General features: G+C 42.8%; 1 protein-coding gene across 2 annotated transcripts in view; it reads left to right on the plus strand.

The window, feature by feature from the left end:
• UNC13C (unc-13 homolog C) overlaps positions 1–27,258 on the plus strand; it is a 437,647-nt gene that overhangs the window by 131,397 nt on the left and 278,992 nt on the right. For both annotated transcript variants that reach the window (XM_075897272.1, XM_075897271.1), the window contains 2 exons: positions 10,717–10,944; positions 21,986–22,127. In XM_075897272.1, coding sequence (XP_075753387.1) covers positions 10,717–10,944; positions 21,986–22,127 — 370 coding nt within the window. The remainder of the gene's footprint in view (positions 1–10,716; positions 10,945–21,985; positions 22,128–27,258) is intronic.

Consider the following 27,258-nt stretch of genomic DNA (forward strand, 5'->3'; position numbering starts at 1 on the left):
TACAATACACATTACTCAAGTACAGAATACAATTAAAAACGTAGATCACTTTGAAAGATTTTCTGCTGCAGTGTCTCAAGAAAGAATCCAAAAAAGAAGTAGCAACAACCAAATAAGTTAGTAAAAAGTATATCTTTTTCAGAAGAGCCAACAGTATCTAGTTAAGGGGAAAATATTAGACAGGACAATAGTACACAAGTACTTTTCAACCCTGTTTCCCTTTTGTCTATTATGTGACACAGTTGTCTACTTTATTACAAAATGCTTATCATCATAGCAACTCCTGCAGCAAATATATTCACTTTTGAAATAAATAAATATTTACTTAATATTTACAAAAAAGTGTTATCGACAGTATTTAAGAGATAAGGAAATGCTGCGGGCAACAGGGAATTTTCTCTCTTTTCTCCCTTAATCAGCTCAACCTCTTAGGGTATGTCTACACTGCATTCCTCTTTCGAGAAAGGAATGCAAATGCAGGTGAACGAAATTGCAAATGAAGCACAGATTTGAATTTCTCTTGCTTCATTTGTATAATCGCGTCTGGACCCTATTTCGAAAAAAGAAACGCTGTCCTTATAAAATGAGGTTTAACGGTAATTTCGAAAGAAGGGTTTTCTTTTGAAATAACCGCGTCTAGACAGCATTTCTTTTAAACTAAAATTTAATTGGATGAATCCTCCACCAAGTGATCAGCCATGTTCAGATAAGTGACAGAAAAGATTCTGAGTTCATCTCAGTTAGATGCACTCCCCTGAGTGAACTTTGCTATCCTTTGTCCCTTGTTGGTCCAGTTGACTCTGGCCATCCTGAGCATCTGTCCCAAAAATTAATGTGGAAAAAATTTTAGATCAACTAAATTAAATAGTGTTTTATACTCACTGTGCCGCCTATGCAACACAAAGCAGTAGGGAATCAGGACCTGCCACACTTGTGACTTGTCAATTCTGGGGCTGACAAGGGACTGTTTTGTCTCCCAATATGTGTTATAGCAGATTTAGGGTTGCTTTGTCTTATGCATAACTAACATGTCCTTTCCAGCAGTTAGGATATAGCCACAATACAGTAAAAGATCTGTGACCCGAAAAGATCTGTTGTCTGGGCAGTATATGGTCTAAGGAGCATGTACTCTTTAATATACAGAAAGTATCTGATCCTGTCTGATCTCATTTGACCAGTTAATATATTTTCTGCCAGCAACATTTTAAGACTCCATCTAAAAATAATTCATTATGTATCAGACCATTGATCTCTTACAGTTCTGTGTAATGATTTGGTATAGTAGGTCTTTGGGGAATCACTTGGCTTTTACTGCTCTGATTTTCAAGCATAAAAATGAAACAAAGTTGCTGTCAGATTGTTATGCTGCTGGCAACAGAGTATGTGCAAGTAATTTGTTGACTAACCGCTCATCACTCTCAATGCAAGAACCAAGCAACAGTGAGCTGCCATATTTGAAGCTTGAGCTTGCCTCTTTTTCCATTTTTGATAGTATTGGATCTAGGTCGTACCCTCTCACAGAAAAATTCAGCATTGGGGACAGATTCCACAAACTAATGGAATTTTCCCTAGATTATTCCATTAGGGCTACAGGGTTTGTTGCCTGATAGAATGGAGAGGGATTTTAGCACCAGAACTTGCAAATTTTGGGAGATCCCATATGGCTCTCGACAGGTCTAATAGGAACCAGTCCCATCAACACCTGTTTCAGGGAACCTTTAACCACTGAGTTTAGGGTTGTGCTGCCTGGGCTTTTCCCACCTATATCTACTTCTAGAATCCCCATAGTCTTCTATGGCACTTGAGAAGACAAAAAGAGCACTGGGAACAATATCTGTCTCATACAAATACTATGCATGGATCTTGGACATTGGGTAGAGTTGTGCTCCTGTCCCAGGAGGAGGGGATGCCACTGCTGGTAGGGGTATCCTTCATTTCTTTCTTTGGAAGGAGAAAATCTTTCACCTGCAGGTCTAGGAAGGCAGAGGCAACATGATCTAATCATAGTAGAATAGAAGATTCACTCCTTTGTCTGAAAGAATGCTCGTTGTGAACATTTCCATTTAATATTACATGGAGTGAAATATTACAGTGGGCATATGAAAGAGTGAAGAGAGGGGGGACCTGGCATTTCAGGGGTTAAGCAAACCTTTTGGCCCAGCTAGTCTCATTCCACTTTACTGGTAGCCAATGCCAGGTCTGGAGGGAGGATAAAAAGGAACCTAAGTCAGCTGCTTACCAACAAAGAGATAGAAGCATGGTCCTGCTGTCTGCAGGACAGGAACCAAAGAAGGAAGTAAGTCTCTAATCCCCTGTTCCCGCTGCCAGGACAAAGGGGGAAACCTACTAGAACCCTAGCTAAGGGGAAAATTTGGACTCTTGGGGTCATGCCCCAAACTCAGGGATGAAACTCCTGTAGTGGGCTGGAGTTTCTAGGCCAGGGCACCAGTGGCAGGGTTCTGCACCTCTTTTCTGCTGGCTAATCACAAGGCCACCTTGCTGCCAGGGAGACCTGGCCACAGGGCATTATAGATCAGATGGCTGCTTGCACCATCCTCTTAACTTGGTGCCTTTTCTGGCATCCCCTTTTGCATGAAAGAATGCATAGACACTGACTGCATGGGTGTTCTGAGGCTGGAGCATCCATGGGAAAAAATCAGTGGGTGCTGAGCATTGTTCCCTCTAAGCTGGACATCAGGACCGCTTCACAGATGATTAATCAGCCCTGCCGAGTCAGACACTCAGGGCTCCTGTACATGGAGCTGACTGGGTGGGGCTGTACTGCCCCACAGCTTAGAGGGAACACTGACACTGAGCCTCTCGCACACTGGTGGCCCCACTGACCAACTCTCAACTTCCCCTCCCAGCAGTTCTGGAACACTGTGAACAGCTGATTTGTGGCATTCAGGAAATCCTGGAAGAGAGTGGCTGGAGCGGTGATGGGGCATGCTTGAGTGAGGAGGCGGGGAAGGAGGGATTGTGACAGGAAGTGGTGGAGCAGGAATGAAGTCTTTTGGGGAGGAGTAGAATTGAGCAGGGCCTGGGAAAGCAGTGGAATGGGGCAGAGCCGGGGTAGGAAGAGGTGGGGACTTGGGGAAAGAGATGGCATAGGAACAGGGCCTGGAGTGCCAGGGGACTTGAGCATCCCCAGCTAGAGGGGAAGTCAGCACCAATGGAAGAATGTCTGTTGTTATTAGTCAGGTTCCCTCCTCCTCTTTTACCAAATGTTTTCTAACAATCAACGTCTTAATAATCATCCTCTTGCAGTTTTTACCCACTGAATCCACAGTATCACAGAGAGGGCTTGATAAGGAGAGAGTTCACAGAGGCTTTTCCTGGAGAAACTACTTAAGACTAAAATACATTTTCTGTCAGTGTTTATATGTTGAGAAATAACATTGTAGTCTGAGGCTATTTGTGTGCTTGAAGTTAAGCACGTTTACATTATTTTTCTGTATCATGATCTGAAATATCAGTATCTTGTAGTATTGAGCCCTGTGTGTGTGGTGGTGTATGGTTCCTACTTATACTTACACATTCTTATACCCTGCTGCTAGTGGTTTTTCCTAGTAGATTCCTCTATTGAAGAGCCTCTAGTACATACACCCTCTAGAGTCCTTTAGACTCAGTTCTGTTATTTTACACACATTTATCAACATGCACCACTTCAGACCCTGAATATGGATTGCTATGTGTACTTGTTATTGAGCTAGATACATACCTAAGATAGATCCACTGAAATCTAATATTTTGTTTCATTTCTCAGTGTAATAATTGTTTATTTTAAAAATGAATTTGAATTTAAAGGTTCAAAATATTTTTGGCTTGACTCTTAAGCATAACTGCTCTATAACAAATATTAACACCACAGTCACAGATGCACAAACATTTGGCATACTTGTTTTTTAACATTTATACATGTTACAAACTTCTATAATTAGACTATTGATATAATAATAGTCTTGGCTTGTTTTTTGCATAAACTATCTGTCTATTTATCATTTTATCATTTTATTTCATAGATTTTACAGTCATAAGGCAGCACCTCATCTGATATGATATACAATACAGACCAGAGAGTGTGGCTTTTCAAAGCACATGTAAATGCATTAAGAACATAAATCTCATTGACTTTCAATGGAGAGTTGCTATGCTGTTTCAATAATTAGTTACCATCACTATTTAAACTTTACTGTCTTCTATTTCCAGCCATTTTCTCTGGTTATGCCTTTGTCTGCTAGACTAAAGTATCCTTTAGTATCAGAAATTTTCATCCTATGTTCGTAGCTATGAACCAGGCCCCATAACCTTTTTGTAGCTAATTAGAATGAGTTCCTTTAGTTTCCTGTTGTTATTGGAAGGCATGTTTTTCAGCCCATGAATCATTTATGCAGCTCTTTGTTAAACTCTTTCCAGTTTTCCAACATCTTTTTTAAAAAGTGTGGCTAAGTGCTGGATATTGAGTTCCAATGCGGGTCACACCAGTGTCATGTGTATGGGGTACTAACACCTGCCCAATCCTTGACACACCCAAGGACCTTGTTAGTGGGGTGTTTTGTTGGGTTTTGTTTTGCCACAGCATCACACTGAGACCTAATGTTCAGTTAATACTTGTGCCACACATATCAGCAAGCTATCTGAGCACTTGGCAAAATTACAAAACTAACAATGGGCACACACATCTAAAGTAAAGTGTGATACTCTATGGTTTCTTCCTCTCCTAGGCAAGGCATAGGCAGTTTCGAGCAAATAAATATCTACAATGTAAGCTATAGATATAAAAATTAAATCCATATAGAGGATCCAGACTTTGATATCTTGGGTGTCCAGATCACTTTTGGGTGCTGTAAATTCCCCAGTATCAATTTTTGTTTCCCATGTATAGATTTCAGTATTCAAATATGGGCTTTGGACATTCCTGTATTTGAAAATTAGGTCCTTATGCATTTTGTCTTTTAGATTTAAAAGAAATTTTAAAGTTTCATAGGTGACATATAACCAGACCGAAAGGAAATTGTATATATCTTTCGGAATTCAGTGACAATTCCATGCTGTTTTTTGCTTGTGTGTATTTGTGTGTGAGAGAGAAGGCTATAATTAGTAGTATTATAAAATGAAAGGCCAAAGCCTCAGCTGATTTGACCTTAGTGGAGTCATGCCCATGTACATAATCTGGGAATCTGACCTTTTGGTTCTCTTTAGCACCCTGCCAGACAATCTGTCTGGCTAGCAATCTGGTGAGCTATAATGGATTGTCTTTTAAGCTGCTGCATTTCGGTTTTAGATAATGTTTCATTTTTTTTCTAGTGTGGATTGCTGTCCATTAGAAAGGAATTCAGATAACAAATTCAGGTCATTATTATAGAATGTTCCTAGATGGGGTTAAAAAAAATAAAAATCAATTCTCTATTCATTAAGCCTTTCATCTTCACCAAAATGCTGCTTTTAGAAGTAGGCATGGTATTAAATCAGAACTGATCTCTAACACATTGTTTGGATCAGTCCTTGGGTAAGAGGGGTCTGTTAATTTTACTATTATATTGTCTAAATTACTTGCATCAATAATGCATGGACAAGCTGTTCATGGATTGACAGTATCACAGGATGTAACAATAGTTTCATTACATTCTACAGTATAGCTTGGCACTTGTAATTTTTGGTAGTTTATGCAAATCTTCAATTTTATCTGGTTAGCCTGGAAAATAAGCATGAATATTTACAGTGGCCTGCTACTGCACATTAAATGTATCCATGATTTATTATTACATCACAATGATGTCGTCAGTCTATGCTTATTAATGAAAAGTAATGATGGAAAATGGAGCATGTTGCTTTTTGATGTCTAGCGAAAAGATATGTAAGGTCAAAGTTGAACATTCATCATAAGGTTGAAGCACTTCAATAGTCATCTTTCACCTCCCCCATAAAATCTAAAATCACTTGAAGTCTCAGCCATAGATCCTCAAGATGTAGAAGCCCATAGAAGATTATGCTACTGTGTCACATAATATCCCATGGAATTTAGCCTCTGTCATTCCACTCTCAATTTAGCCATTGCCCTACCAATCTAGTGCAGTGGATTGAGCTATCCATCCCTCATGGCAATAAATCTGTCATTGTTGCTCTGTAAAGTGCCTAGCATCTTTCAGGCACAATCTACTATATATTTTAGAGCATTTGTCCGTTTGATCAAGAAGTCCTCCTAAATGGCAAGAGCTAGGACCACCAAATTCAGTATACAGTGTCCTCTTATCATAACTTAAAGCAAGTTAGGGTTTGGTTGTGCCAGGAAAAGGGGAAGTGCCTGGAATGGAATTGCTTCTCATAAAAAACATACAGAAATGAGACAGAATCACCAAAGCAAGTGCAGTCCTCAAATCTGACATAACTGAGGAAATACTGAAAGAGACTGAACCAAGATGATCCAGAAAAATAGGATGAACATGGAGTAGGATTGCTTCTCAATAAACCATACCATTTGAAAACTAGAAGAAAATGTTAATTGGAAACTAAATTGACTTTTTTTATTAAAACTTAGTGAATAATAAGAGTTTATAAGGAGGAAGACTAAAAATACACTGAATGGGATTCCCATTTTAAAATTCACTAAACAAATTTCACAGAAAGATTTTAACAATCCATTTTTAAAGAAATCTGAAATAAAAATTAATTTAATAAAAATAACACTATATTTGTGAAAAATTCAAGCACTTAAAGCAGGTTCATTTTCCTTTCATTTAAAATAATAATTGATTTACAGAGCTGAGCAACACTGAATACTTCTGCTAGTATATAGAATAATAAACAAAATAGATGATTAGTTTCAAAGATTCAATAAGAAGTCCCCTTGCTGACAGATTCTTCCCTAGCTGTTGGACAGATGGCAGCCTGAGAAGAGCTTTAAAGAAAAATATGAAAACAAGATAGTAGCATTTGATACATCATGGAAGAGGAATTGTATTCCAGCACATTAAGCACAGAGCTGAAACTCCCAAATTCTAATTGCAGAACAAGTCACTTAGCCTCACTTTGTTTTTAGTTTTGCCTACTGTAAAAAGCAAATAATATCTTTTGTACTTTCATGTACCCCTCAGGAATTGTGTGAGGAAGGCTAATTAGATAATAGTTGCACAGTGTTTGGAAATGTGGCAAGTGCTGAACAGCTGCTAATAATCCTGATGATTGGGCTGCTCTCAGTCACAGTAAATACTGAAAGAGTTCCTTATGACAGAAGGTCAACTTGTATGCCAGAAGACCTGATCACCAAAGACCATAAATAGAAACAACAAACAAAAATGGCTGCAAAGCATTGTCTTTGGGATTCGATTAGCATTCTCACAAATAGCCTATTGCCCTAGGTAACTAAATAATGTGACATCTTCATGTGCAATGTTCTGTAAATTTTTCTTACACTATACAAGCCCAAATACAATTAGCATATTATGATGTAACCTCGTCTATTTAATTCAGGCAAACATAGCACAATTTTAAGATATCCAGGATATTTTTAGTAATTTTTAGTACTCCATCTTTTTTTCCTGCCGCCTGGAAAATGGACAGATCTATGCCAGCTGAGGAGAGCCAGGAGGAGGTGGCTTTGGAGAGAGGCACACAATGCCACAAGATAAATACCAATGCAAAATAGACACTGATTTGCTACATTTAAAAATGTGTTAATAGTTTGGTTCCACCATGTTTGTTAAGTTTTCTTTTATCCAATGCAGATGGCAGCCATTCCCTTTGCTCCAACCAGTGTATTAATTTCAAAGTGCCCAGAGCTAAAACTAGCTATGGAGGAGAGGTTTGTGGACTGAGGATATAAAAAGCCTGAATAAATTACTTGCTTCATTAACTGGGCACCCACATTTTCTGGTTTTGAGAAACTTCTAATTCTTTATTTTAGTGATTGCTCACTGTTGCCAGCAGCATTAGACTTGAGTGTTCTACATTATGCTGTCTGGTTGTATTGATGTCTGCTTGTTGTAAGGTTATATCGGTTATTCCCTCTTGGGACCCTCATGAAAACAAAGCATGTATTTCAGATGGAGAGTGCAAAAAGCAGCATTTTAAATAAATAAATGTACACTGGGATAGATGTCAGAGGAAAAATATATAGCCAGCATCCGATCCTATAATTCTATCTCAGTCAAATCTCCCGTTGGACTCAAATCTAGTTTTGCCTGAATGAGTAATTGCAGAATTTGGCCCACAGTATTCAATAGTATAAATCAACAATCAGTAGCATCTGTTCCCATAGGACTTGTCATGAGAACAAGAGATGTCTATCACATCACTGTTTCATTGGTTAGAAAATCTTTGTCTTAGTCTGTCAACCTGCCTTTCTTATCAATCTCCATATTACACCTACAGCATTTCCTGCTCAGTGATCCCAGCTACCTCACTTCTCTGCTGCTAGAATTTTTAACGTAGGATTGAACACCTGGCTTCTGGTGGTGTTCTGTTCACAGATGTGCACTACAGAGTTTGAAATGCCACATCCTCCACTTTCCCATGCCCTCCTCAGAGCTGTGTTTCCCTTCTCGTCCTCTGGCCCTATTCTGAACTGAAAAATAAACCAAATCATTGTCAGACACTTAAAACACTGTTGTATTACTCAAGGACAATATGCAGTGGATGGGCTCTCTCTCAGAAGTGCTTCCAGCTGACAGAAAGGACTATACAATAGTGGAGTTAACACTGAATACCATAGCAATCAGTGTGTACATTTATAAAAATAAATATCTTCAAAGGCCTGTAATGTCTTCATTCGTGAATTACAGATTCAAGCCTTCAGCTGTGGAGAATTTTTTATGATGCCCTCCCTAGTCTTGTGGCTTTCCTTAGGTGCATGCAGTTATTTTAGGTATACTAGGGCAATTCTAGCGGTCACCTGAGCAAAGAGATGCTGAAGTTTTGGTGCTCCTAATATTCTGTGTTTTTCCTTGGCCGCTTTTACCAACTGAACAATAGAGTTGGTCCTATGTACACATTGTATATAAATGACAGTCACCTAGGCAATATCCTTTGGTCTCTTCCACCACTCACCCATAGTTTGGGAAATGAACAATAGTGGGAGTTGTGTTAGAGGAAGGAACTTTCTTAGGATCTGGTTTCAGAACTTTGGGTCACACTCTGCCTTGCTGTTCCTCAGGTGCTCAAGGTAGGAAGGCAGGGAAAGATACTAGGAGTTCTTTATAGCTCTTCGCCACTGGAGGTCCCATCCATGTCTTTATACTCTGCTGGAGTGCAAGACATGATCAAGGAGACAGCAAAGAAGTAGGACTATGCCCACCCCTTACACACTGGCTAGCAGAACTGGAGGAGGTATGCTGCATCCTCTAAAGGGGTATGGCATTCAGAGCCCTGTTCCTGCACTCTGGGGAGCTTGAAGCCTGTCTTTAAAACCAGAATTTAATCAACAAGGGCCAGATATTGGCCGCTGTTTCAGAAGCCCAGTAAGAGAGGCCATAGATAACATGAAACCTGCTCTCGTAGCTTTAGCTCATGGAAGCTTTCCAGCAGTGTACTTAGATGGAAACCAGGTGTGATCAGAGTGTGCTCCCCTCCAATGATCCCAGATTGGGCTTCCTGAATTGGCACTTGGGGTAGAGCGAGGCAGAGGGGGTGGCTGTTCTACCTGTAACAAGATAGAACAGCTTTAAAATTCTATATACTTAGACTCTCGGTGAGTAGAATGGCTTTTACCCATAATGCCTGGGTTATGTGGCTTTTGGACACAGTCTTGTGGAAATGCTCCACATGAGATGGGGAGAAATTCCCCCAAGTGTGTGCAGTACCTGCAAACTCTGGGATTTTCCAAGGAGCTGTCCTGAAAGCATCTGAAACAATGTATGTTTTTAGGTCAAGTTATCAGATCTCTGATAAAGGGGGTTTGTAATGGAAAAAATGTTATATTCGTAACAGTCATGCAATGCTATACTGATATTTGTGACAGACCAAATAGTTTGTGGCTTGAAAATCAGGGTTTCCCATTCAGCACAGAATTTCTTCTAGCTTCTTTTATTTTAGCAAGTAGAATGTTAATTGTTTGCTAAGAAAACCATGAAAAATGCTATTGTATTAAATACTTAGAAAGGAAAAGTATCTGAAAGAGCAGACCAATGATTAAAAATCACAGTACTGAAATTTAACTCAATACAGGACTATGTAGCACTTTAAAGACTAACAAGATGGTTTATTAGATGATGACTTCCAAGTGGGTCTGGCCCACGAAAGCTCATCATCTAATAAACCATCTTGTTAGTCTTTAAAGTGCTACATAATCCTGTATTTTGTTTCAGCTACACCAGACTAACACGGCTACATTTCTATCATGAAATTTAACTCATTTGTGACAGAAGTAAAGATCCTGCAAACGCTAATACAGCCGGACAATGTCCCACACAGTAATTTGAAATACATTCCTTCTCATTTATAATGGCCATTTACAACTCATTCATCACCTAATTGCAAAATATGGAATACTCTACTTTTCAGTGTCACGTCAAGTAAAATTACAATCTTAACCTTCAGTATAGAGAATTATACCAAAGTGGATGGCACAGCAGATCCCACCTCCGATTTCTCTTGTGTGATGGCACCTTGGCTTCTAGTTTGCAATGTTTGGAAGAGTTGTACCTAATGTTGCTTAGGGATTCTAGACTTGAAAACCAAACATGATGAATACATTAATCACTTCAATTTTTTTATACTCAGGAGCTGCAGAGAAGAGTTCTAAACATGGTGCAGAAGATAAGACCCAGAATATTATTACTGCTATGAAGGAAAGAATGAAGATTAGGGAGAGAAATAGGCCAGAGGTATTTGAAGTGATCCAGGAAATGTTCCAGATTTCCAAAGAAGATTTTGTACAATACACAAAGGCAGCAAAACAGAGTGTTCTTGATGGGACGTCCAAGTGGTCTGCAAAAATAACCATCACAGGTGAGGTTATTCTTCCTGCAAAATTTCATATTGAAATATTTTCTAGCTGAAACTAGCTCTTTGATGACTTAAAGGCCTGTGAATCAGGCCCAGAGGCTGGAGGGAAGGTGAGGGTGGTTAAAGGCAATCAGGAGAGTGCTGATGTGGGCTGGGAAGAGACTGAAGTTGAGTGGTTCAGGGTGGGAGGACAAAGTAGGAGCTAGGTGGAAACACCGGTAGTAGTATTCTAAGCCAGAAAATAAGTGGAAAGAAACTTTTTAGATATCTTGCTTCTGATGGGGAGATGGAACTGTGACACAAGTTGCTGTGGCTTTTGACAGGCAATATACAGAAATTTACATTATATAAATATAGCCTATTGCTATAAGTTCGTGTTTATAGAATCTCAGATGAAATTCCATGTTGAATTTTATGTCTGAGATATCTATAAATGGTTGGTTCAATAGCATATCAACAGGAAGGTTGAATAATAGGAAAAATATTGCACTCTATGTAGAAAATGTCAGTAAAATAAATGTATATTTCCTTCTCGATATAAATAACTCCTCTTATTTTAGTATGCAAAGATAACCAACTGTTCTTTTTTTATCTGTTCTGCCTCCTACCAGCTCTTTCTGTGCTTGAGATTTTGCTAATATTGATCAATTGCAAGGGTTATAGTTGATGAAATCCTTAAATGGTTTTTAATGGCAGAAATGCTAAGAAGCCAACAATTTTATCCCCTTTGGTACATGTTTCCCCCATCCATTTTTCTTGCTTGAGTAAGATTGTGTTCCACTTAAGTGATATCCATCTAGCACATCTGCTCAAAACTGCTGTTAACTGTTCTTAACCTTTGAATTTGGCCAGCTGTTCACACAGATTCCCAGCTTGAGCTTCTGTTAAAGCTCAGGAACCAGGAATTTATTACTTATATATTTTAGTTTCTGAATTCAGATATCAGCATAGGATATTTAAGTATAATAAAAAGTTCAGTTAGTTTCACAAACTGACCTCCTTGTATATGATATTTGTGCATGAAATAACAACTTAACTACAAGTCTAAAGAATTAAAAGCTAGTGATGTGAAACATTAAGTATCTTTGAATTTGATTAGATTCCACATTAATTTAATTTAGCTTTAATTTCATTAAAATAATCCATATTCTGATCTTAAAAGTGAATTATGCATTACCTTCCTCGTCATGATTTCAATGTACTGTCATAGGGGATCAGAAGATAAGCTTTAAAATGCCTGCCAGCTTTCACCACCCACTTGTAAATACAATAAAATAACACACAAGGTTTGCTTTCTATTAAACATTGATGCATGTGCTAGTGAAATGGGTGTATAAAATTATTTTTCTATTTATATTTATAATTTTTTACCAATTGATCAACTTGCCAACCGCTGCTACTTCAATAGTATTATGGTCACATATTGTATTTCTTCATCAGAAGAAAAGACTTGCATACATATGTAGTGCTGTGAGACACAGGAATACTCTTATTACTGTTTATGCTTGTGAATTAAATGGAACTGCACAGCCAGCATACAGAGATGAAATTATCTTGTGCATTACTGAGAAAATACGCAAATCCAATCATACTTTACCCACTATGTGGAATGACATGATAGATTCACAAATCACTGCACCAGATGGTATAAGCCTAGTTCAACCATTAAGGGCTTGATCCTGTTCTCACTGATGTCAGCAACAAAACTCCTATGGATGTGTGAATGGAGCCTCAGAGACCTGCCTGAAGTCAGCAAAACTCTAGTCCTATCAGCCTAGAAAGGACAGGACATGTCCTGACCTGGGATCTGATCTAGAGCCCTTTGCAATCAATGGAAAGATTCTGACTTCAGTGGGCTGTAAATCAGACTCCTCTGTGTGGGGGGGAGGAGGGAGGGTGGTTGAAGGCAGCCAGGAGAATGGTGAGGTGGGCTGGGAGACTGAGGTTAAATGGTCTAGGCTGGGAGGAGAAAGTAGGAGCTAGGCAGAAATGCAGGAGGAGGTTCGCTGAGTCAGAAGAGAAAAGGAGAACAAACCTATTTTTTGCTTCTTGCTAGGGAGGTGGAAATGCAACACAGTGCTGTGTGCATTGTGCTGTGGTTTTCACATTCAATATACCAATATTTACATATACAAATTAAATGTCTCTGGAAGTGCGACAACAATAACTGTATCATGAGAATAATGGGTTCTTAGCTGTTGTTTGTGGTGACACCTAGAATTCCACTCCTGGATCTGTGCCCCATTGTGCGAGACACCATTCAAACCTATAACAATGCTTTACATTTGTAGAGCACCTTCTATTTCAGGATCCCAAGAAGCATAACACATTAGTGGAGTGAGCCCTAGAACCCCTACAAGGTGAGAGAGACTGAAGCAAAAATAGATTAATTGGTTTGGAAATAGAATCCAGGTCTCTTGAGTTCCAGACCCTGCACATTAACAACAAAGCCACCTTTCCCCTCCTGCAAAGTGCAGAGGGCAGACTTAGATAGTACTAATCATTTGGAGGAAGAAGGGCAAACATATACCCTCACTTGTGAGGTTGTGTTTCATTATTCACAATGTTACTATAGTGTAAGTCCGTGTATACCTCCTTGCAAGGAAATTATTTAGCTTTAATCCTGAGCCACAGAGCTCTGGACACCTCTTTCACAGATTCAACAACCTGGCACTGTCCTCTCTCCCTTCCATAGTCTTCTCCTATATAGGTTGAACCTTTCTAGACTGACTCTTTCTGGTCTGGCAACATCCATGGACTGGCATGATTTTAGTTAGCTGGATGTCCACTTGTTATGGGTGTGGCCAAGTATTTAAGAATCTTCTCTGTGATTTCTGATCATCATCAGCAGTAGAGCAGCACCTTGAGTAAGCTGTGCATCATGCCTGCTCTGGATTTTTCACCGATTGGTCTCTGTCCATGTTAGAGCAAAAGCCCTTGAAAGCTCAGTATTTGCCCTTTAAAGTATGGTTCTACTCTGCAAAATCACTTTGTGAAATGGCACATTGTGTAAACTTACATTTATTATGCCTCCCTTATTCACACTTCAAATATAGTCAATTTGCATGTAAGAAGATGAATGTTTGCTATTTTCCCAGCCCTAAACAACCCTAAGGAACCTGATTTAAGACTCCAGGGCAATCTTTCGTGATGCCCAAATCATCACCAGAAACAAAGTCCAAATCCTCCTCTCCATTACTGTTATGTAGCTCCAATATCCTTAATTTATACCTTCAGTTGTACCTGTCTCTTGCATTCAGTGGGATTGCACAGGTGTAACTGAGGACCAAGGTGTTTTACACAGGTGACCTTCCAATGGAATTTAGTTCATTCCAGGGGAGATTTTCCACAGATACAAAAGGTAGCCTGGCATGTAACTTCGCCTACAATCATTTATATCTATCAGGGATGGTCTAGACGGTGCTTGGTCCTGCCGTGAGGGCCGGGGACTGGACCTGATGACCTCTCAAGATCCCTTCCAATTCTAGTGTTATATGGTTCCACGATTGGACACTGGGGTTCACTTGCTGTTTGTGACTTTGAAAAAGGCTCCTTCTGTTAACCAGGAAGTGCCAGGCAGAAACCAATCCAGTTGAATCCCTAGAGATGCGGTGTTCTGCAGGGCTGACAGGTGCAAACAGTAATGAAAACTTACTTTTTCATTAAAGTCAGCAGATTTGACTCTTAACATACACAGGGAGCAGAACTGCTGGCTCAGAAAGTGCCATTTTTATATAGTCACCTTTTTGAGTACACGGTGAGCTTCATTATCCCATGTGATTGACAGCAGGAAATGTTAACTGAATGATCCCATCAAGATGTTTTAAATAAGAAGTTAAAAATAATAAATCTCTGCTGATCTTACCAGCCATGACAAGTTCTCTGCTGCTGTTATCTTGGTTGGTGATTTCCAGTGTTATAAATTATGATGGAAAAAGCAAGTGATATATATTTATTGTTACTAGAGTGTATCTACATAAGCCATCATAAACTCTGAAAAATGTTTACATGGCTAATGGAGAGACAGAGTGGGTGACAGAATCTCTTTTACAGGACCAACTTCAGTTGGTGAAAGAGAGAAGCTTTTGAACTGTACAGAAGCAGAATACTTCTGTGTAGTTTGAAACTTGCCTCTTCTATTAACAAAAGGTATTTCCTCACCCACCTTGTCTTTGTAATATCCTGGGACTAATATGGCAACAACATACATACAATTAGTGATAGTTAATTGTCTTGAATCCAGTCTCTCCATTGTTACTGCAGGCTTTTAACTGGCTGAGTATGCTATATAGTATTGTGAAAATATTTACAGTTAAACTGCTTTAGTCCCAAGTATGCCATGGAGAAACAATACAGTGAAGGGCTCGTTAAGGATATCCAGGTTTAGTTCCAAAATTCATGACAAACATTCTGCCAGTGCAAACAAAAATATTTTTTTAGATTTTGAAAGTCTTTCTTACTGTAAAGGGAATCATAAACTTGAACTGGGTTAGACATTATGCTACTTATAGTGCTTTGAAATACAGCTTTAGAAGGGAATCTTAGTGCTCAATGTTGCTGAAAATACTTGATTTGTGTCATACATACTGTATAGTAGATAAACACTGCAGTTAATCTTTAAATTCTTCATCGAGTAGTGTCCCCGAGGGTGCTCCACTCGAGGTGCTGGGTCCGTCCCGGCGCTGCAAAATGGAGAAACTTCCACAGCAGTAGCCCTGCCGGCCCGCGCATGCGCTCCTGTTGCCTCGTGCCGTTACAGCTGAGCGCGGGCCGGCTCGTCAGTTTCCTTCAACCGTCCGCGGCCGCAGACGGACCTAGGACGCGCTCCCTCTCTGGCCTGAGGAGAAAAGGGAGTTTCATTTAGAAATTTGTTTGCCACTTGGCAGTTTATAGTTAGGATAGTATTAATAGTTCTTAGTAGTTTTTACTTAGTTAGTTAATTAGTCTCAAGTTCCTTGTTTCCGTCCTAGTTTATTTTTTTGTTGTAGCCTTTTTTTAAAAAAAAAAAAGAGAGAGAAAAGGAAATAAAAGACAAAATGCCTGGTTTCAAGAAATGTTCCCAGTGCCAGGAGGCCATGCCAGACTCAGATGGGCATTCGCGCTGCGTTAAATGCCTAGGGGACGGGCACATCCCTATGAAGTGCCCTCACTGCATGAAACTGACAGCCCGCGCTCAGCGCGATAGAGAAATGAGGCTGAGGGTGATTTTATTCAATAAAGCCCTCCAGTCCGATGCGACCACGTCTTCTCCCACTACCTCGGGAGTTCACTTGTCCCGTTCACCTGAGAAGGACCCCCACAGTGCTGGGCCACAGCCCAGGAACGTACGGGACAGACCGCGTACCTCTGGCTCTTTGCCGAGGCACCCAACAGAGAAGCCAGGCAAGAGCCGCAGTGCCTCAGCTCTGACTTTGGTTGGATCAAAAGACCCGATGTGGGCTCCCTGTAAGGGACCGCGGGCAGACTCGGCACTGGCAAAGGCTCCAACGGTCGGGCCACAAGCAGCAATGGCGGCCCCGGCACCGGCTGATACTGCGCATGCGCAGTCAATGACAATTCCACCAGCACCCGTGCCCACGGTGCCAGCTGATGAGACCTTGCTCCCTGCGGTGCCGCAAGCAACGGCGCCGACTCAGACACCGCAGGCGGCCAGCGGCACCGTGCAGCACTCTGCACCGCAGCCTCCTCCGGCACCGGCACAGCTGTTAACTCCCACGGCACCGCTGATTCAACCCCAGGGCAGCCATGCAACCGGGACTACACCACTTCAAACGGCACCGTCTTCTCCTGCAGATTGTTCGGTACCGAATGAGGTGCCCTTCAAGCCAAGGTGCGTGCGGACCCCTTCACTCACACCTGAAAGAGCACGGTTCTCTCCGGGACCTTGGTCACCAGCTTCAATCTGCTCTGAAAACCATCGTGCTTCTCGTTATGTCTCCACTAGAGACCGATATCATAGATCACTGCAGCGATCACCGTCGTACCATCACTATCGCTACCACGATCAACGACGTTATTCCTATTATTCTTGTTCACCATCTCGTTTTTCTGACAGATCTATATCACCGAGGTCTTCGGGACGTTCGAGATATTCACGTCGATGTGAGGAGCCTACACTCCTAGACGATCCCCGACTCACGGTCGGAGATGTGACCGTCATTATGATGACCGTTGGTGTCCTCATAACACGCAATATCCACGATCACTATCTCCGCAAACCACACGCCCAGCGTCTCCACCTCGTGTGCCTTTGCCGGCAATTCCATCAGTGCCTGTGGTGGGCACGATGCCAGTTACTACTCAGGACACGTATGAAAACAACTACACTCCAAATAGGGAACCACAGACCCCTGACTCTTCGGCCAACCAGTTATCTCTGGATGATGCTGTCTTTCCTGGTGAACTATCCCCCACGGAAGATCACGAACAGTTTCAGGAGCTCTTTGCCAGAGTGGCACAATCTCAGGGTATCCAGATTACGGACGTACAGCAAAAGCAACATCCCTTGCTGAAGAACTTGCAGTCCTCACAAAAATCAAAACTGGCTCTGCCCTTCGATGAGGCTATCCTGGAAATCGCAAATGATATATGGCAGACCCCCGCCACTTCTTTACCGACTAACAAGAGGGCGGACAAGAAATACTTGATAAATCAAAAAGGGATGGACTTTTTGTTTACGCATCCCCAGCCCAATTCCCTTGTTATGGACGCCGCCCAGCAAAGATCAAAGACGACCCAAAATAAAAATACGGCAAGTGATAAAGAGGCTAAACGCCTGGACATTTTAGGTAGAAAAATGTATTCTTCTGCCACTTCAGTTCTCCGGATGTGCAATTATGCGGCCCCTCTTGCCAATCACGACTTCGATAACTACTCCAAATTAGTCCCTCTTCTAGAGCACCTACCAGACTCAAAACGCCAGATCTTGAGGGCGGTAATACAAGAGGGCTACACAACAGCCAGAACAGCGCTTCAGATCGCCCTAGACACGGCTGATGCAGCAGCTAGAGTCACAGCTACTGCGGTAGTTATGCGTCGCGGGTTGTGGCTGCACCAAGCAGCTGCTCCGAGGGAGTTATTAAGCAAAGTGGAAGACTTACCTTTCGCTTGTCAGTCTCTCTTCGCCCAGTCCCCTGATCAGGTGTTCCACTCTGGCAAGGACTCCCGTACGACTCTTAGAACGCTTGGCATGTATACGCCTCCGTATAAACGTAAGAGGTATATGCCCTACAACAAACAGGGATCCTTCTCTTACGCAACATTCCGCCCCAAGCCATATGAACAACAGAGACCAAGACAACGCCAGCAAAAGTGAAGGCAACAACCTGGCAAGACTTCCGGTCAGCAGCAGGGCCGGCAACAAGTTTGATGGGTCAGTCGAGGGACTGCGTGCAACTCCTTTGTCGGGAGCGTCACACAATCAGGTAGCCTTATTCCATCATCGGCTGAGGCCTTATCAACATCGCTGGTCTCTGATTTCCACCGATCGATGGGTCAACGACATAGTTGTTTCAGGATATGCCATCCCTTTCAACTCCATTCCCCCCCACTTCCCGCCCTCCCCGTCCCTTTTCAGGGACCCCTCTCACGAGACTCTGCTACAGCAAGAGGTGTCCCGACTACTTACTATAGGAGCCGTGGAGAGGGTACCCATTCAATTTCGGGGGAGAGGTTTCTATTCCACATACTTCCTCACCCAGAAGAAGTCAGGGGGTTGGAGGCCTATCCTGGACCTGCATCGACTCAACCACTACCTGAGAAAACAAAAATTCAAAATGGTCACTTTAGCTTCTATCATCCCGGCTCTCCACAAAGGGGATTGGTTTGTGTCCCTCGACTTACAGGACGCCTATTTCCACATAGCCATTCACCCAGCCCACAGGCGATTCCTTCGTTTCATAGTGGGCACGGAACACTACCAATACCGAGTGTTACCTTTCGGTCTGTCAGCAGCACCACGGGTGTTTTCCAAAACCCTGGCAGTGGTAGCTGCCTACCTCCGATGCCTCAATATCGCGATTTTCCCGTATCTCGACGATTGCCTATTAAAGACCCCGACTCGCGAAGAGGCTACGTGGGCAGTGACCACCACCACAGCCGTATTCGAGGCTCTGGGCCTCATAATCAATTTTGGCAAATCGTCCTTGGCACCAAGTCAGGACTTGGAGTTTATCGGCGCGAGACTCGATGCACTGAGTGCGAGAGTATACTTGCCTGCAACAAGATTCCAGATGATTCGGGACTTGGTACATACGGTTTCAATTGCTCCCAGATCCAGCATACTGACTTACCTGAAACTGCTTGGACATATGGCTGCCACCACATATGTGGTGGCGCATGCGAGACTTCATCTATGCAGTCTCCAGCATTGGCTGTTCAAAGTCTACACACCAGGGGTACACGCTGTGAGCAAGACAGTGTCCATTCCCGGACATGTCAGGACTTCACTAATATGGTGGGACAACCCTCAAAATTTGTTATCAGGAGTCCCTTTCCACGCACGAAGACCCACAGTGCAGATCACAACGGATGCTTCTCTGATCAGTTGGGGCACACATCTGCAGCAACATCGAGTTCAGGGACTCTGATCGGCACAGGAGTCACTTCTACACATAAATCTCCTCGAGCTCCGAGCTGTATCCAATGCATGCAGGCACTTCCTTCAGAGGATCCGAGGTCGTGCACTCCACAATATATGCACATTGTACTATATCAACAGACAAGGCGGGGCCCGTTCACGATCCCTGTGCGCGGAGGCGATACGACTGTGGAACTGGGCGATCCACCACAATATAATCCTTATCGCATCGTACCTCCCAGGCAAAGACAATATCATCGCCGATACCCTGAGCAGACACTTCCTTCCTCAGCACGAGTGGGAGTTACACAACGAGGTGGCTCACGGTCTCTTCCGTCTCTGGGGGTTCCCGAGTATAGACCTCTTTGCCACTCGTCACAACAAGAAGTGTCATCATTACTGCTCACGGGCAGGTACCGGCAAGAATTCCCTGGGGGACGCTCTTCTGCTCAATTGGGGATCTCACCAAGTTCTCTATGCGTTTCCGCCTCTTCCTCTCATTCTGAGGGCACTGGAGAAGATAGCGACGGAGGGTGCAACAGTGATTTTCATAGCACCCTATTGGCCTCGGCAGACTTGGCTGACACAATTGTCCAGAATGTCAGTCGCTCAGCCACAACGACTTCCACTGATGCCCAACTTACTGTCTCAGCGGCACGGTTCGATGCTGCATCTGAGCATCGATCGCATGCATCTTACGGCATGGCTCCTAACTGGTTTCAGCCACCGGAAATGACTTGCTCTCAGGAAGTGAAACATGTACTTATGAATAGCAGACGCCATAGCACTCGCAAGGCCTACACCTACAAATGGCACCGGTTCCAAGCGTGGTGTCTGGAAAGGGACTTTGACCCTCTTTCTTTACCGGTGCAGCATACTTTGGATTACATCTTCCATCTGAAGACGGAGGGCTTAGCAAATGCTTTGTTGAAAGTGCACTTGGCAGCAATCTTGGCCTTCCACCCGCACATCAACGGACATTCGCTATTTGCTCACCCGTTAGTTAAAAGGTTCCTAAAGGGACTTGATAACCTATATCCGGCCTTCACAATCCCTCCAGAGCTGTGGGACTTATCTTTGGTACTGGACTCACTAACTCGTCCCCCCTTTGAACCATTAGCAACTTGCGACCTGCGCATGCTCACAATGAAAGTGTCATTCCTTCTGGCAATCACGTCAGCACGTTGGGTTAGTGAGTTGGCAGGCTTTTCAGCTGATCCACCATATACTTTATTTTCTGAACAAGGGGTTCTGCTTCGCGTTCATCCTCCCTTCCTTCGGAAGATAAATTCTCCCTTCCATGTAAAACGAGCCCATAATTCTGCCAACATTCTATCCGAAACCTCATTCCTCGCCAGAAGACTCACGTTTACATACCCTCGATGTTAGACGAGCACTGACCTTCTACCTGCATAGAACATGCGCCTTCAGAAAGTCTCGGCATCTTTTTATAGCTACGGCGGAGCGCTCCAAGGGTCAACAGCTCTCCACACAACGTATTTCCAATTTGATCACCTCCTGTATCTCACGTTGTTATGCCCTACGACACAAACCCTTACCAGGACAACCTCGCGCTCATTCCACCAGAGGCATGGCCGCATCTACTGCGTACCTTAGAGGGGTACCCTTACAGGACATAGGCTGTGCAGCAACCTGGTCATCTTCGCTCACCTTTGCCAAGCATTATGCTCTTGCGAAAATATTGAGGAATGATTCAGCGGTGGCGCAAGAAGTCTTGGCCACAGCACAGAGATCATAAGTCCGAAGCACGCCGATAGTGCTTGACCACTGCTCTGTATTCACCTTGAGTGGAGCACCCTCGGGGACACTACTCGACAAAAAAGAGAGAGTTACTCACCCTGTGCAGTAACGTCTGTTCTTCGAGATGTGTGTCCCCGTGGGTGCTCCACAACCCACCCTCCTCCCTGCTTCGGAGCTTCTGTTTATCTCTTTCAGATACTTCCGGTTGGGAGGAAACTGACGAGCCGGCCCGCGCTCAGCTGTAATGGCGCGAGGCAACAGAAGCGCATGCGTGGGCCGGCAGGGCTACTGCTGTGGAAGTTTCTCCATTTTGCGGTGCCGGGATGGACCCAGCACCTCGAGTGGAGCACCCACAGGGACACACATCTCGAAGAACAGACGTTACTGCACAGGGTGAGTAACTCTCTCTTATTGCACATTAGCTAGATTTATAGATTTTATGACCAAAGGGGGTTATTACAAATCATCTGGTTTAACCTTCTGCATAACAGAGGTCATGGAACACACCCAGTAATTTTTGCATCAAGTCCCCAGATAACTGAAGTTGAAATGATATTCTCTCCAGCCCTCTCCTTGATTTCCTGTTATCCTTTATTTTCACGACTCCATATAATGATTTTTTCCCCTTTTTTTAGGCACTGTTGCATGTGGTTCTACGTAACGAATGCTGTGTGGTAAAACCTGTTTGCTTCATTTTTCTTGCAGTGGTTTGTGCTCAAGGTTTACAAGCAAAGGATAAAACAGGCTCAAGTGATCCTTACGTTACTGTACAGGTTGGCAAAACCAAACGGAGAACTAAAACTATCTTTGGCAACTTGAATCCAGTATGGGATGAAAAATTTTATTTGTGAGTATAGACGTGCAACAGATTTTTGGAAAACTTTGTGACATTATGCTATTGAGTGAGATTATTTGATCTGTAAATATTCACTGTATACATCACACATTTCTATAAGGCATTAATTAGCAAATCATTGGTGGGACTGACTACATAAATATTGAAATCTTGGTTATGTTATGACTCCCTCACATAAAGAAGGGAGTCAGTCCAAAGACAAACCCAGTAGCAAACTGATCTGTTTTGTTTATTGAGCTGAGACAAATTAATTAAAATAATTACAGCCGTTGTGATTATAAATTCTTCTTAATTTTCTTCTAAACATTTGTTTTCCTGTGCAATGCACAGCAGAAAGAGACTTCATGTAATGACATTTAGCGGTAGATTTTCAGTAACACAGATGGCAGGTAGGTACCTAACTTTCATTGCAAGTCAAAAGCAGTTAGATTCCAGACCACTGCTTTTGCCATTGAAAAAATTTGTATTTAATTCATTTGCTGAACAAGAATCCACTCAACATAAGTAATAAAGGATCAAAAGGAGGCCAAGTGATAATGCCCGAAAAACTTGATCTTGACAAGGAAAATATATTATCATACACTTCTACAGGGAACTCCCTGGCAGCTCATGTGAAACTGTCTTCACACAGGCTCATGGGGAAGACTCACCCTATGTATATTTTGTCACAAAGAGCTAAAGAGATCAAATTCAAAGTTGAAGTACTAAAGCTAAGTTATCCAATCTAAATGAGCACTTAAGCAACTGTTCTCCATGCCAACTGGAACACTTAAATGTAGAAATGGTTGCCCTAATTTAGGTAGTAACATTTCAATAATGGACCAGATATTTTCAGCAGCTGATAAGGGAATGGATTTTAATGTGTGAAGAAAAGAATCCACGTATGCCGTTTGGGATGCTTTGAAAATATTACTATGCACTACATTTAGGCTCTCAACACAGATTTTTTATATGTATTTGTCTCACCTCATTCATTAATATGATGCATATGGAAAGCATATCATATTTCTAATATCCAGTGTTCTATTTGTTTGAATTTTAATCTTTGTGTTTGGATAGGGTGGCAAGCATTAGACTAATGCATAAGAATAAAAGTATTTTAATAAATAAACAACAAATCAAACCCTACCAGAGAAAAAAGTGTTACACTGTTTTGAAAAGGCCCCATTGACTAGAACTGCTCATTACCTAATTTCAGAACTTCCTTTCATTGCAAATCAAGTTCAAAAAATCTGTCCATGGTCATAAACTTTGTCTACATTTTAATTTTTCCTAAGCTATTGCCATCTGCTTCACACTCTTCAGAGAGAAAGATAAAAGAATTTCTTGGCTTTAGTTTGCATTGTGCTAATAAAAGATGTCTCATTGTGTTTAGTATTCAAAGGTTTATTTATAGTTTAATGCTAGAAGATTTACCCAGTGTTACTTAGGTCCTTAACTGAATTATTTTTTTTGTTTTTCTTCATTTAAATCATAGCTCTTAGCTGGGGCTTGGGATGAGAAGTCAAGTGTGCAGGCTGAGGAGAGAGGACAAACCCCAGACCTCTCTCATGGCAGCAGCATGGTGCCAGGTGAGAAGCACCTCTCCATAGCTGCTGCAGCTCCAGCAGGCCCTGCGCGCCCCAGCTAGAGTGAGAGAAATAGCTAACTGCAGTTTCTCCTTGCTCCCATATGAATCAGCTCTCCCCACCCCTCTAAAGGGTTTGGGGGGGGGGGGCGAGGCTCAGGGTTGGGGCAGTCCTGGAGTGGGATACTGCACCTCCAGCCAGCCCCTTTCACCTATCTGTCTCTTTTCTGTATGGTTTTATGAGAAACAATGCCATTCCAGGCACAACCCAGGTTCCTGGCACACCCAGCCCCTGACCTTGCTATATGCTTGTTATGATAAGAGGAAGCCATATACTGAATTTGGTTGTTGTAGCTCTTACAGTTTAGGAGTTCTTGAACAGAGAAACAGACAGAGTCACACAGAGATGGTCAAACTCTCTCAAATATATAATAAACGAGAAGATTTATTGGATGTTGCTTGGATCCTTAACTCAAATAGGCTTTATTTTTCTTCAATTATATCATTTGTCTGGGGTGAAGCTAGGAATGAGGTGTTCAGTATGCAGGCTGCCCTGGGGAGAGAAGACAACTCCAGCCCTCTGTCACCACAGAGCTTTGGGCCAAGTGAGACATTCCTGTCCATGGCCAATGCACCTGCAGTAGGCACAGCCGGGGGCAGGTGGAGGCGGTGTATGCCCTCTGGCTGGGGGACAGACACACTCACAAATATATAGCAGTGTGACGGGGTGGCCCCGCCCCGCACTCAAGCTCAGGGAAACCACCTGGGGCCCGGGGCGGAGAAGGCCCCACCCACGCAGCCCTACCGGGCATGCTCCAAAGGGAGCCAAGGTACAAAAGGCTGCTGGCCTGCTCATAAGGGGCAGACTGTGACCCGAGCTGGAGCTAGCAACCACTGGCCAGAGAGTGAGTCGCCCAGGGAGCTGAGCGGGCTGCTGCCGGGCCTCCGCCGGGCTCGGCCCCAACGCCGGAGCTGCCGACCGACCCCCCGCGACCCGAGCACCGGACCGGACTCCGCCAACTCTGCGGCTGCCAGGGGGAGGACCACTACAGCCCGTTGACTGACGTCAACAGGTGGGACCGCGGCAGGCTGCGAGCAGGGGGTAGGAAGCGACCCAGGGCAGGGAGCTGTAGAAGCCCCTGAGAGCTCGGGGCGTTGCGGGGAGGAGCCCCCGCCGAGCCAGTGGTGGGAACTGCCCGCCACTACTAGGGCCCTGGGTCGGGGCCCGATGGAGAGGGAGGGCCCGGGCCCCCCTACCCCTGCTGCCCAAGGCCCTGGCAAGTGGGGACCGGGGTAACAAACACTGGACTGTGGACTAGGCCTCTGGGCCTACAAACTGTGGACTAGGCCGGGAGGCCGTATTTCCCCTAACACGGGGGCACTGAACTGTGGACTAGGCCAGTGGGCCATCTTTCCCCTAAAGGAGGGGCATCGTACTTGGGAACTAGGCCAGTGGGCCGTATTTCCCCTAAGAAAGGGGTATTATACTTTGAGGGGTAGGCCCAGACGGGCCGAATTAGGCCCCGGATGGGGGTGGCAACCCCAAGACAGGGGCGAGCCCCCCCGACAAGCAGATAGCTGCCCCTTAATCCACTCTGGCCCTCTCTTATCCCAATGGAGTGATAGCTGTCCTGTTATCCATCTCTGGTCCCTTGCTGTCTCTGTGATCATTCTACACTATAACTCTCTCCTACCAGACCCCTCCCTTTCCATTTTATGAGAAACATTTGAATTCTAGGTGCATCTCATTGTACTGACACAACCAAACCTGACCTTGCTTTAAGTTAGGATAAAAGTAAGCTGCATACCCAATCTGGTGCTCTTACAATGTAGGAGCAGTTCTTGGACAAATGGACTCACAGATGGATGGACAAACAAACAGACACATTTCTAAAATATATAGTAAGATTAGGGGTTAAACTTTGGCTATGTTGTAGGAACATAAGAATGGCCATTCTAAGTCAGACCAAAGGTCTGTCTAACCCTGTGTCCTGTCTTCTGATAGTGGCCAATGCCATATCCAACAGAGGAAATAAACAGAACAATTAATCATCCAGTGATCTATTCCCTGTCACCCATTCCGAGCTTCTGACAAACAGGCTAGGAACACCGTACCTACCCATCCTGGCTAATAGCCATTTGTGCACCTTTCCTCCATTTATCTAGGTTTTTTTTTAATCCTGTTAAATTCCTGGTCTTCACAACATCCTCTGGTGAGGAGTTTCATGGGTTGTGTGTTGTGTGAAGAAATACTTCCTTATGTTTTAAACCTGCTGCTTATTAATTTCCTTTGGTGTCTCACCTGTGCCTAGTTTTTCACTGCCTTTACACCTTCCCTCCTGTAATCCTAGATTCAGCCAGAATCTTTTAGTTTGTAAAATGCAGATATTTGGGTATTACCCAAATGTATAAGTAACTTTGACACAATAATAAAGCCTGAACTTACCTACTTAGGACTATATCAGACATCCTGCTAAGAAGAACATCTTATAGAATATGATAGAAATGTAGCTGTGTTAGTCTGGTGTAGCTGAAACAAAAACAGGACTATGTAGCACTTGTTAGTCTTTAAAGTGCTATATAGTCCTGTTTTTTGTTATAGAAAATGGCATTCTTGGAATGGTGGTAAGGCATAGGAAATCCCAATCTGCCAGCATGCTAACTTTTTTCCTGGGGAAAAAAATGCTTTCTGGGTGCAGCATTTTTCTGGCAATTACATCAGTGAGAGTATAGGACCACTTAGTACAGTGCATTACCTGTTTGAGTCTAGTAAGGAGTATATCAGTATCTATCTATTTCTTAGCAGGATCGCTGTATGTCACAGTATATGATGTACTTAACTGTTATATTTTAAAGGCAATTAAAGATTCTGAAAAGTAAATTGAACCTCCTGGTTAGTTTAGAAAGTATAACTGAAAGAAAAATATTTATTTCAGGCAAGGTTTTATGTTTTTACTATAGTTCTAGTCTAGTCTAGCCTCATCTGGTATTACCTTATTATTTGATGTTAACAGATATGTTTGGTAAATGTATGTGAAAAACATTAATAATTTAGTAAATTAAGAAAATATGAAAATATAACAAATGTTATAATAGCAAATACTAATCCTTTATATAACCACATAATCACTAAAGTAGATTGTTTATAGGTTCACATCCCCATTCCTCACCAACTTAAATTACTAGGAAAAGAACACAAGGCTTCAATGGGCCTGAATATATCAGAATTTTAGTGGCTTAAGTTGAGTTTCTTATGTTTTGTAAGATTGCGAATTGCCTCAAGAAGCGCGGGAAGGAGGTGCAGAAGCAACTAGTTTAAGGATAGTTTTGCAGTAAATAGTATCTGCCAGAAAATCAGAATCCCTAGTTTTCTTAACCTTTAGGGTAAAAGGATGGGCAGTCGGTAATTTAGGCAGGGTAATGTAGCCAAAACTGCCTACCCACCCGACTGTCTAAGGCTAAGGGCCATCGCTGGTGAAGGCTAGGACCATGATGTGGCAGCCCAGCTCAGTAGCCCAGCCACCAGGAAAGACTGGGACTGCAGCACGGCAGCAT

This window comes from Pelodiscus sinensis, chromosome 14, assembly GCF_049634645.1.
Source record: "Pelodiscus sinensis isolate JC-2024 chromosome 14, ASM4963464v1, whole genome shotgun sequence".
Lineage (NCBI taxonomy): Eukaryota > Metazoa > Chordata > Testudines > Trionychidae > Pelodiscus > Pelodiscus sinensis.